Source organism: Cavia porcellus, unplaced genomic scaffold, assembly GCF_034190915.1.
Source record: "Cavia porcellus strain 051 isolate PalLab524CR breed Dunkin Hartley unplaced genomic scaffold, mCavPor4.1 scaffold_20, whole genome shotgun sequence".
Lineage (NCBI taxonomy): Eukaryota > Metazoa > Chordata > Mammalia > Rodentia > Caviidae > Cavia > Cavia porcellus.
Window position 1 is genome coordinate 16,592 of NW_026947503.1, and position 12,160 is coordinate 28,751.

The 12,160-nt window shown below is 39.3% G+C and overlaps 1 protein-coding gene across 1 annotated transcript; it reads left to right on the plus strand.

Moving 5' to 3' along the window:
• Positions 1-10,971: 10,971 nt before the first annotated feature.
• LOC100731980 (olfactory receptor 4B1-like) lies at positions 10,972-11,898 on the plus strand. The gene has a single exon (XM_003463327.1). The coding sequence runs from the start codon at positions 10,972-10,974 to the stop codon at positions 11,896-11,898; it is 927 nt and encodes a 308-aa protein (XP_003463375.1).
• The last annotated feature ends 262 nt before the right edge of the window (positions 11,899-12,160 follow it).

The following is a 12,160-nucleotide window of genomic DNA, read 5'->3' on the forward strand; positions in this document are numbered from 1 at the left end:
GTTAGGTGAATTGAGGCCATTTACATTTATGGATATAACTAACATGCACTGGTTCGACTTTTCCATGTTATGTTCCAGTTGTTTGCTTTCTGCTTTTCCCCTTGGATTAATTGCTTGTTCTGTTGGGTGGTTTCTTTCTGTTGTGGTTCTGAGGATTTGGGTAATTTTTATCCCTATCTAGTATATCTTGTATATCTTTAAACATTTCTTCTCAGGTTGGTTTCATGGACATGAATTTCTTCAGTTGTTCTTTGTCATGGAAGTATCTTGTTTCTCCAATAAATTTGAAAGAAAGTTTTGCTGGGTACATCAGTCTGAATTGAAAGTATTTTCTTTTAGGGCTTAAAATACCCCACTCTAAGCTCATCTTGTCTTGAGGGTTTTTGCTGAAATGTTTGCTGTGATTCTAATGGGCTTTCTTTGATATGTGAGTGGTGTCTTTTCTTTAACAGCTTTTAGTATTATGTTTTTATGCTGTAGGTCTGGGATTTTAATTATTTTGTGTCTTATTTTAATTATTTCATTATTTTAATTATTATTTTATTTTATTATTTAATTATTATATGTCTGGGTGTAGATTTATGTAGGTTTTGATTATTTGATGTTCTATATGCCTCATTTATCTGCATATCAGATTTTTCCCCATATTTGGTAAATTTTCTGCTATTACTTCTGTGAATAGTTTATTTATGTAATTTGCATTGACTCCTGCATCTTTACTGATGCCTATGAGTCATATAATGTTGCTGCTGGATTGTCATTTCATGCTACTTTGTTATTTTTCAAAGTTCTATCCTTTCATGGTCACTAATTGTAATCCTGTCTTGAAGGTTCAAAATTCTATCCTCAGCTTTATTTAAATGGTTTTGTCAGCTTTCAATAGAATTTGTTGTTTTTTGGATGTCTCCTTTAGTTTGAGTCATTAATTTTGCTTGTTCATTCAAGTTTACAATCAAGTTTTCCTGTGCTCCTGCACTTTTATTCTATTTCTTTTCCAGTTGCACTGAGCAACTCCTTTACTACGGTTCTTATTTCTGTTTTTACATGAGAGATTACTTTTAATTTGTTTTACTCTATCGCTTCATAGAGTTGAGTTTTTGTTTTTTTTTTTGTTTGTTTTGTTTTTGATTTACTTGCTATCTTTTCAGAGATTTCTGGTGTTTTACTTTTGAAGTCCTCTATTGCAATATCTCTTGCTCCTGTTGGACTAGATGTTTGAGGTTGCATTTGCTTTTTAGTTTTGCCATTTTCCCCTTTCAGGTTAATTTTATTCCTTCAATCCCACTAATGTCAACTGTTAGTTGTGTGTATCTTGGGGTCCTACTGTAATGTTGATTTTTGCTCAATTGCTGGGTCCAACAATGATGAAGTGGGCCAGTCACCTGAATTCCCCCTGCAGGGCCTATTTGTTGAGTCCTATGTTCTTCCTAGGCTGACAAGCCTAGGACTACTGATGTAAATCAACCCCTAGTTCCTGCTGTTATTATGTCTTCAGGTTATTCAGAGTCACCAGATCTCTCTGTTTATAGTATTTATCTAGGTTCAGACACTATTGTGTCTCTAGGTATCTCACAGACTCCCTTAAGTTTCTCCAGGTTGGGGGAAGCCTTGTTGGCACCCTCCTCAACTTAACTGATATTGTCTCTGTCCAGGAAGGACTCACTCACCCACTTGTCAATCTCTCCTATGGCCTACTTCTGGAGGGGGCTTCTCTATTGCTCCTGTTTACCCACTGAAGGTAGCAAACTATATTCCTACTTTAAAGGCAAACTCACCCCACTGATATAAGACTGTTGAGTTCTTACTGAGTCTCCACTTGATACTGCATGATTAATCCACTGCAGTACAAGGTTTTGGGGGAGCGTATGGGAGCCAAAGTGTCAACAGCAATGCTAGGTCCAGAAAGTGGGTGCATCCTTGATGGCAGTGAGTTGGAGTTCTTAGATCCTGATGTGGATGGCCAGGACTGCAGGACACAGGAGGGGCCTGCTTCTGGTAAGGTCCCATGTGCACCTCAGGCTGGAGTTCCCAAGTCCCACAAGGTCATCTTCAGAGATGGTTTGAGATGCAGGAGGGACCTGGGTCTAGCGCAGTCCCATGAACACCTCTGTCTGGAGTTCCTGGGTCCTGTGAGATTGTCTGCAGAAACAGTGGGAGTCACTGGTAGTGCCTGTGTCTAGTGTGGCCCCATGTGTGCCACTGGCTGGAGTTTACAGGTCCCATGAAGTTGTCTGCAGGCTATGAGGGTGGAATGATGGTTGGCTTCACAGCTGGAATGAGAGGAACCACCAGTCCCAGCGGCTCTCAGTTGCTGCTTGCAGGACCTTCAACACTGACTGTGTAAGTCAGGTGCCCATTTCCTGCTTTCTTAGTGTTACCATACACACTGGGTGTGTATGAAATAGGAAGCTCCAGAAGGGTAGGTGTTGAGAAGTGACCAAGACAATCCAGTAACTCTTTTAGTGTTTCTTAGCTATCTTTAATGAGTGAAGTCAGGTGTGAAGTCTGAAAGTTTTTCCTTATGTACCATCAGCCCACCAGAAACTCTGTCATCATGCGAGCTAGTGTCAGACCATGCATGTTCTTTTTGAAGCTCTCCCACTAACTTTCTTGACATCCTACTCTGGTCTCTTTTTTATTTTTATTTTTGTTTTTAAAATAAAATTTCACTATTTAAATCTGGCAAGTAAAAAAAATAAATATTTGGTCAGTCTACATATCTAAATTGTACCAATAAATTTAATAAATGAAAAAATTAATTAAATACCCTGGAATATAAGGCATTGTGTGATATTCATTTTCCTAGGGTAAATGTATAAGTCCTTTCCATGGTCATTTTTCATTTACATGATAATATTCCACTGACATTGTCTGTATAGTTATTGTATTTGTCACTTATTTTATACCTAGTTCTCTGCTCTTTTCCCAAAGAAGATAAAGGAGAATCAGTCTAAGAACTGGCAAATAGTTTTGAGCATTTTATTCAATTTTCTATGTGATGAAAATACTTTCACAAACACGATTTGTAATGCCCTGTTGCTGTCACATTTTCTAATGTAGCAAAATTTACTTTATTACCCAATACAAGTTTTTAGATTAACTTGATAATTTCTTCAGCCTGAATAATGGAACATGTTCTATGTACCGGGGCTAGATATCAGTGCTAGGTCACAATGGCACATAAGACAGAGAAGGTCCTTCCACAGAATTCACCTCCAAGGTAAATGTTCTATAATGTGAAGCACATGTGGTCCAGTACAGAGAAACCATTCCCATCCTCATCAAGACCCAAGAAGATTTATAATTGTACTCCCAAGGAAAAAATACTAGAATTCTAGTGAATCAATTCCAATCTACCACACCCAGTGCAACCCAAGTTGAGAAGAAAGACACTAGACTTATACAGTTGTAGGGAGCCAAGCAATCCTAAATTCAGTCAAGATGGTGGCTTACCCTAACAAAGGCTATGATCTAGAGCCCAACACAGTTCTTTTTTTATTTAAAGAGAAAAAAAGCACAAACAAAACAGTAAAAGGGTACAAGTAATACAGAATTTCAAAAAAATTAACAGTAAGAAATCACTAGTTAATATATTTCATATAGTCATCTTATAAATAATTGATCAAGTTACAAATTTAAGGATACAAAGTGGACATTCAAACCATGAGACTGCAAACAGCTGTGTTCAAGAATCCAAAAAAAAGTTAGTAATATGGTCATCTATCTTACACATCTAAACACACTTGCAGTTGTGTCCTTTAAAGCACTTTCTTTTCCTCTCCTTTTAACAATAACATTTACACATTTTGGGTTTTATTACTCTCACAGTTCTTATTACATTTTTTGGAAGAGAATAAAGCCAAATATGACAAAACAAAGCAGTCGGTCAAAACAAAGGATGGACATAGTACATGATGTAAAAACAGAATACAAGGTATTTAATAATGATTACCATAATGCCTCTTATTACCTTAAAAAGAATTGCCTATATCATCAGGTATAATAAAATTGAACAAAACAGTACAGAACAAAACCAATAAAACCAAAACATTTGAGACATTACTGAACTTCAAAAGAAGATAGTAGTCAAACCAGAATTACAATCATAGTGAATCTGATTGCCTTCAAAGTAGTTGCCTATACCCTCAAAATTGACACTACCAAACAAAACAGAAGAGAGTAAAATCAGTCAAAACAAGATGGTGGGAGCCATATAGTGCTTCAAATTGAGTTAATATGAAATAAAAAAGTTACTATAATATATCCTGTTAATTTTTAAAAATTTTTCCCTTAATTAAAAAATAATAAATAAATTTTAAAAAGGGGAGAGATTGAGATAAAAGAGGACATAACAACATAACAATACAGGTCAGAACATAACAATTTAAGCAACATAGTGTTTCACCACAAGACAACCCTACTTAATAGTAGTGACCATAGTGTCTCTTTCCTTGAAATATTTGAGTATAACTTCATATATTATAGCATCAAACATATCAAGACAGTGTGAAACCATTCAAGAGGATGAAAGTATTACAAGGTATTTAGAACCAGCAGAAAATAAACTATGTTTTCTATATTATCTCTTTGCCTATAAAAAATTTTGTTTGTACTATTTTGTACTATCACTTGTAATAAAATCCAATAAGTTGCAACATGATGAAATTATTAATTTTCGATGAACAGAGTGGTTCCAGAATGAGTAACAGTGAGAGTGGCAGGAAATATGTGATTGTCATGACTACCATGAGGTGGGTGGGTAGAAGGTCTGAGATCACCTTTATGATATGTAGAGGGCAAGAAATGCCAAGAGAGTAATCTGCATTACACAACTCAGGTAGTTTCTCACAATTTGGGGTCGGTGCTTCAGTTCTGCTGTACAATCCTTTTTGCCCCGGGAAGTCATGGCCTCTTTTTGAGGCTCATTTCCCACTGACAGCATGGAGTGTAGTCTCCATCCCACCAGGCTCATGCAGGTATTTGGGGAGTTCAGTGGATGGGCTAACACTGACCTGTTGCCTTGCTTTGGAGTTTATACATCAGCTTCTCAGCCAGTCCAATTTATACTGTTTAAAGCCAATTGAAGGGACAAAGAAATAGCCTAGCCAGTTGTGTGCATATTAATACCTGGAGATAGGGCCAATTTTATCCAAAATGTAGATAACTGCTTTTATTTATAAGGAGAGACTAGGAGGGCCATCTATGTGGTTTCCCACAGTCTAGGTCAATGCTGCAATAAAATTATGACTAAAGATGGGACTCTTCTTTCTTTATCTGTGTTGATACATAGTGAGGCCATTTCATGTAGCTACTAAGTGTTGGAAATCTGTCACTGAAAATAATGTATTTTGTTGGATATTAATTATATTTGAATTTAAGTAGTCCAGTATGCATGTTTGCTACTGAACTGGACTCTTACAACTTCCTAACCACCTCTGCTATCCTGCCTGACATCACAATCATCCACTGACTGCAGAACTGTGATAGTCTCCTGGCTTTTCTCCCATCTTTCTCATTCCCTGCATTCTTATTCCCTGAACAGCCAGTAATCTGGCAATCAATGGCCTTTCCTGAGTACTCTATATAAAATGGGGTCTTAGTAATGAGTTCATTTTTCTTCAGACTTATACTTATCCAGGCATCACATCAAATTTTGTTTGTCTGTATCTGGTGTAGTAAGGGTTTTCAGTGAAAAATTTCACACAGGACAGATAATTTATAAAATTATTTTATAACAGTCACTCAAAGAGTCAATATAAAAAGTACAGGAAATCTGCCCACACAATAAAGGCCACAAAGAATTCAGCTGAAGGACCAGATCCAATAGCAACATGCAGCATGAGTCCAGCTGAAGACTTACAGCCCATAACGACTTCTCATGCAAGTCTGTTTCATGGATCTGTGGTGGGAAGTCCCAAAGGTCATCCATGGAAGCTAGGAAGTCTGTGCCAGTGGGATGAAAGATCTGAGTCAGTAGGTCAATGGCTGTGCACTGGAGCCAAGAAGCAGCACTCAAAATAAGGACCAGGGCTCCCCTGAAAAGTACCACAGCTATCCTCAGCAACAATGAGGTCTCAAGCTCCTTCAACAATGAGTACAGCCAAGTTCATATCAGGAAACCAGGATGACAAGCTCCTCCAAGAGCACCAGTGGCAACAAGAGCACCAACAACAAAGAGAACAGCCAAAATTGCACCTCTTCCTCTGATGAACTCCTTTTTATGTTGGCAACAATCCTCAGGTGGGCCATCCACAATCAGCACCACAGTGATTCGTTTTAGCTATTATTATAAGCCAACCACTGGCTGAAAATTCACCACAATATTATTATTTTCATCAAGTCCTTAAGGAGGTATGGATGCTATGATGGCCATGAGTCCAGGCCCTGTATTTTTCTTTGGCTAATTTGAAACACCGAAGATCATGCATAGCACTTGATATGACTCAGTGCTATTTGTTCAGTGAATGATCTTTTGGGAAAATGATATTTGTTGCAGAGGAAAGTCTCAAATATTACCAGATCATGAACACTATCTTCATTGAGAGAGAGTGAGAGCAAGAGCAAGAGAGAGAGAGTGAGGGTGACAACAAGAGAGAGAGAGAGAGAGAGAGAGAGAGAGAGAGAGAGAGAAAGGGAGAGAGAGAGGAAGAGAGACAGAGGCACAAGGAAAGGAGGTGATCTTATCCATGAATATTGTACATCAGTGCTTGAATGTTAGACCTAGATGGGGTAGATAAGGCAATCTGGATGAACTCTGCCATTTATGCAGAAGAGAAAAAAGGGCCAGTGAAGTGTGGGTAGGAGTGCCACCTTCCTGTAATCAGATCGCTAGTGGGCCACTGAGCCAGAGTTGCACTCCTGGAGGCTTCTTTTCTTTGTTTTTCTTCCTTTCATTTTTAGTAAAGAATTCTGGGGGAGAGTACTTTTCTAAGCTTTAAATTTCTACATTTTCTTCCCCTTACGGTATACAAAAAATATGGGACTAACATTTGCATAAGTGCAATACTCTGAAACATTTTCAATCAGTTTCTTTGGAAAAGTTTTACTGTAGAGAAAAGATTGCCCATGGGGAAATGGTCCCTTGCTGAAAACTGTGGTTTAATTTATGGCAGAGTCTTCAACAAGCTCAGCATTAAATTGCAGTGCTTGGAATTTGCAGAGTTGCTCACATTTCTACAAGAAAACAGGATCTTGTTATCTCTGAGATTGCTGTCCCTGTGGTTTTTATTTCTTAAAAATTTTAAACTCAAGTAATAATGCTGCTACAATTCACCTGAGTTTTTACTTTCTTTGCAGTTTGTGTTAGATATCATCTACCTTGTTATCTGGAAGTTACCAGGAACCACTGGTTTGTTGCTGGGGCCCAGCCCTGTCCTTGAATTGCAGAAATAACACCACCCTGAACCTTCAAAGGCAGCCTAATGGTGAGGAGTGCTGCCTTCTGACCTACTTAATAGCCACGTGACTGCATAACTGGTTTGGGGAACCCAGTTAACCTTCCACTGTCTTTATCACTTCCTGCATGCAGAAAGGGATTCAAAGAACATTTTTCCAAACATCAGCACCATCTTGTTGACTCAGCTGAGTGTAACCTCGACATTGTTCACTGGGGCCTCAGTAAGAAGTCATCCCATGGTGATTTTCACAAGGAAATCTAATGTGGTTAGAGACCAGGCTTTTCAGGGAGGAGCCCAGTGGTTTTTCCTGGATCAACTTCTCCAAGTCAGAATTAGTGAGTGATCATATGCCAAGACTACTTCCGTGAACAAGAACCAGGCTCCTCAGGGAATCCAGCCACCCTAATTGGATTGATCCTTCCCAGCTCAAGTTTTGCAAAACAAACCAAGTCCTTGTACAGTGGTCTCTTCTAGCAGAGCAGCTCACTTATTACTGAGCTAGAGATACCTTGAGAACATTTGAAATCTTTCTGGTCCAATTCCATGTTCCAAAGCACAACTACCCCATGGAGCTCTGGTGACCTAAAGGTAGGTGATGTGACCTATGCCCAGTGCATAGTTTCTAAGCAGAATAGGATATTGGGCAAGCCAAATTAACTCTCAGAGCTTCAGGAATTCATTTGCAAAATTGCATGGTAGGGTTTGGTTACTCTCTGTGGGGAGGTTAATAAAATGAAGAATTTTCAGTGCAGAGTATGACTAACATAAATTGTAATGGTTTTGAGCTGTGTACAATTCGGTGATCTTGTGTTTTATCATTTATGAATTATTAAGCGGCAGTGTGTGAATGGGTACAGATTCTATTCCTTCACTGTGAGGTTGCTCACATAAAGAAATTCAACTGTCCTTTTTTATTTTTACCTAGACGTTGTCTGCAGGCTATGGCTATGCTCTGGCACAAAAACAGTACATTGGGTAAAGTATATATGCATTCATATGTATTTATCATTTATCTTTTCTTCTTGAGATTCCAGGCAAGAATCCTTTGAGGAAACAGAGATATTTCTCATAAGTTAAGTGGCAGAGAGAAAGGGAAGGAAGTAGAAGACAGAGAAATAAATACAAAGATGAGAGGAAAGAAAAGAGTAATTTTCAAATAGGTAAGGGCTCAGACATTCTTCCTCATGGGGACAAAACTTTAAAAACTTGGAACTCTCCAAGATTCATAAAGAACTTCTCTTTTCAGGGGGGAGCCCTGTGGATTTTCTAGCTCAATTTTTGCAAGCCAGAATCAGCTGGGTATTAAAACTGTCCTTTGAAACATGTGTGAATTTTCTTTGATGTGTGAAAACTGGATTGTGCTTGAATCCACATAAGAGGTGTGTCTTTAAGTAGGAAAATTAACTGTATTTTGACTTCTAACAGAATGTGTATTTCACTTGAACTGTTCCTTGTGTTTTATGTCCTTAATTGATTGCTTCTGATGATGTAGGACAGGGCTTAAGTAGCACATTATCTATGTTTCAGCTGCAGGGTATAAAGTCCTGTGTCTGCTTCTGTGGAGACTTAGGGGATTTCATTGACTGATCTTGGTTTATGTTTCTTCAAATCTGAAAAGGCACGACAGTGTTGAATGAATTCATGTACACAGAGTACTTCTAAAGTGCTTGACATGTTGCCAGCAGTATTGAAATTTTAGATAATACTATCAAACAGACAGAAATAAAAAAATAAAACCTTAAAAATCTATTAAATGTAATTTTGAAGTAGAGAAGCATATTTGTGGATTAGGACACAGACAAAAAACTATGTTCACAAAACAATCTGAATTTCTATGAGAGAGATGATGATGTACTATAGGGATGCAAAGGTGAGTGCATTTTCCTTTTGCAGTACAGAAGTTCTTATGCTATCTGGTTAAGAGTGACATACAGTGAAGGAGACAATGGCTTTTTGGGTTAGGAAATTATCACAGTGTGTTCATGAGGTACTTAACACTAAGGGTGCAAGTGTAAGTTGGCCAGTGCAAGAAGAGCCTTTAATTTCTTGGTAATAATATTACATTCATACTGTGGGCAGAGGAACAGCATTGGTAGTGTGCAGGTAAAGAAATGACATGGTGAGATTAGTATATCAGGAAGATGACTGAAGTATTGTTTCAGTCCTCAGAGTGAAGAAGATACACATGAGTGAAAAGATTAAAGTTCAGTCAGCCTCACAAAACATACTGAACAGGAGCTACCTTGGGAGCTGGGTGGGACAGACAAGGACAGAGTATTTCTGGTGATGGAAGCTGTGATGTGGGGAGGATGAAGTGGGGATTGAGCATTGGTGCATTGGAGTTTAGTGAGTGTTGCAGTCAAGGTTTGTGAGGAAAAAATTAAACAAAGGACACATAATTTATGGCATGATTTTATAATTATCCACCCAAAGAATGAAATGCAAATGAACAAAGGAGAACTGTCCACAAACTAGAGGACCAATGACTCCACCTGAGGGCCTGGATTTCATGCATGATTCAAGCTGAGGACCTAGAGCCCACAACAATGTCTCATGCAAGTCTGTTTCACAGATCTGGGTTGGGAAGGAATGAAACTAGAAAGTCTATGCCAGTGGAATGAAGGATCTTTGGCAGCAGGCTGAGGTATCTGCACTGGATCCAGGAAATCAAGCTCAATGTAAATGAGAACCAAGGTTCTCAGAAGTTGAGAACATCCAAGTTCATATTAAGAAGCCAGTGAGACAAGCTTCTCCAGGAGAACCAATAGCACCACTTCTTCCTCTCCAGTTCTCCTTTTTATGCTGTTGGCAACAATCCTCAGGTGGAAATTCCACACCAGCACCATGCTGATTCAGTTCATCTGAGTGTTACAAATTGACCAGCAGCTGTGAAACCACCACAGTGGGTAAGTGGGGAGTTATTGAGGTGGTTCAAAGTATGAGGGTTATTAAAAACAAGCTAGAGGAATGAGGTATTCCTAAAGAGTTGTGTGGACTGGTGTAAAACAGTGTAGGGAGTGGTGTTCTGCATACATAGTGGATTCAGTGAGTGTGATGGAACTCTAAGGCCATCAGTGATTCAGGTGTCAGCAGACAGCACTGAGGAGGAAGTGGCAGCAGTGATGCAGGAGCAGAAAGGAAAATAGGCTATCACTCTCTGATTCACAGGTGAAGGCAACAAGGACCATAGGAAGATAGATATGGCCAATCAATTTCCCAGGAAAAAGAGTCATTTTGAAGCAAAGATAACCTACATATGGGCTAACATCTAAAGTCAGAGTTGGAAACACTGGTGTGAGTCTCAGGACTCATCACAATAATATGACCTAAAGAAAATACTGGTTTATCTGACCCTCATTTTTAATACTAAAATTACATATATCACATCAGTATAAAGCACTATCAGGCTGACATTTAATGCTGAATGAGTATATACTGGCTACAGGAATGACTGAGTGGTAAGTGCTTTACACTCTCCATAATGTTGTAAATGAAGTGAAAGGTGCTGGAATCTTTCCTTTATTATAGGCTTCTCAAAACCAAGCATCGGCATCCAGCACCCCTCAGCTGAGCCATGGTCAGCACATCTAATGTGACAGAATTCATCATCACTGGGCTTTTCCAGGGCATAGAAGTGCAGAGAGCATGCTTCGTGCTCTTCCTTCCCATGTACCTGGCCACGCTAGTGGGCAATGGCCTCATCGTCCTGACAGTCAGTCTCAGTGAGACCCTGCTCTCCCCCATGTACTTCTTCCTGGGCTACCTGTCCCTGGTGGAAATCGGGTACTCCTCCACTGTGGTTCCCAAATTCATCACAGATCTGCTCATCGAGATTAAAACCATCTCCTTCAAGGGCTGCCTGGCTCAGATATTCTCCTTCCATTTGTTTGGTGTTGTTGAGATTCTCCTGCTGGTGGTGATGGCCTATGATCGCTATGTGGCCATCTGCAGGCCTCTTCATTATATGAACATTATGAGTCGCCAAATGTGTCACATGCTGGTGGCTGGTTCCTGGCTGGGGGGCTTTGCTCACTCCTTAATTCAGATTCTCATCACTCTCCCTTTGCCCTTCTGTGGTCCCAATATGATTGACCACTACTTCTGTGACCTCCAGCCATTATTCAAGCTGGCCTGCACTGATACCTTTGTGGAAGGCGTCATTGTGTTTGCCAACAGTGGATTAGTTGCTCTGTGTTCCTTTCTTATCCTGGTGTGCTCCTATGTAGTTATACTGGTCAGCTTGAGGAACCATTCAGCAGAAGGGAGGGGCAAAGCACTCTCCACCTGTGCCTCTCATATTACTGTGGTCATCTTGTTTTTTGGACCTGCTATCTTCCTCTATCTGCGTCCCTCCTCCACCTACACTGAGGACAAGTTGGTGGCTGTGTTCTACACAGTCATAACTCCCATGGTGAACCCCATTGTCTACACACTCAGAAATGCAGAGGTGAAATTTGCAATGAGAAAGTTGTGGAGCATAAAGAAGCCAGGGATGGGGTGAAAAGAAGACCAAGGGATAGGACGTGGATTTTAAATGATAGTGTGACTGACTTTGAGGTGCATTTCCCTGTCTGTGAATTGTTTAACAATATATTAAGCAGTATAAGATATACCTTTACTATGGTAGTGATTCTCCTTCAAGATACCAATATTATTCTACAAACAGAGTCCATATGTTTTCACTCAGGTTTATGGGACTTGATTGATTTCCAAGATATCCAACAATATCATGAGTTTGAATAAAGCATAGTCTTAAAAATGCA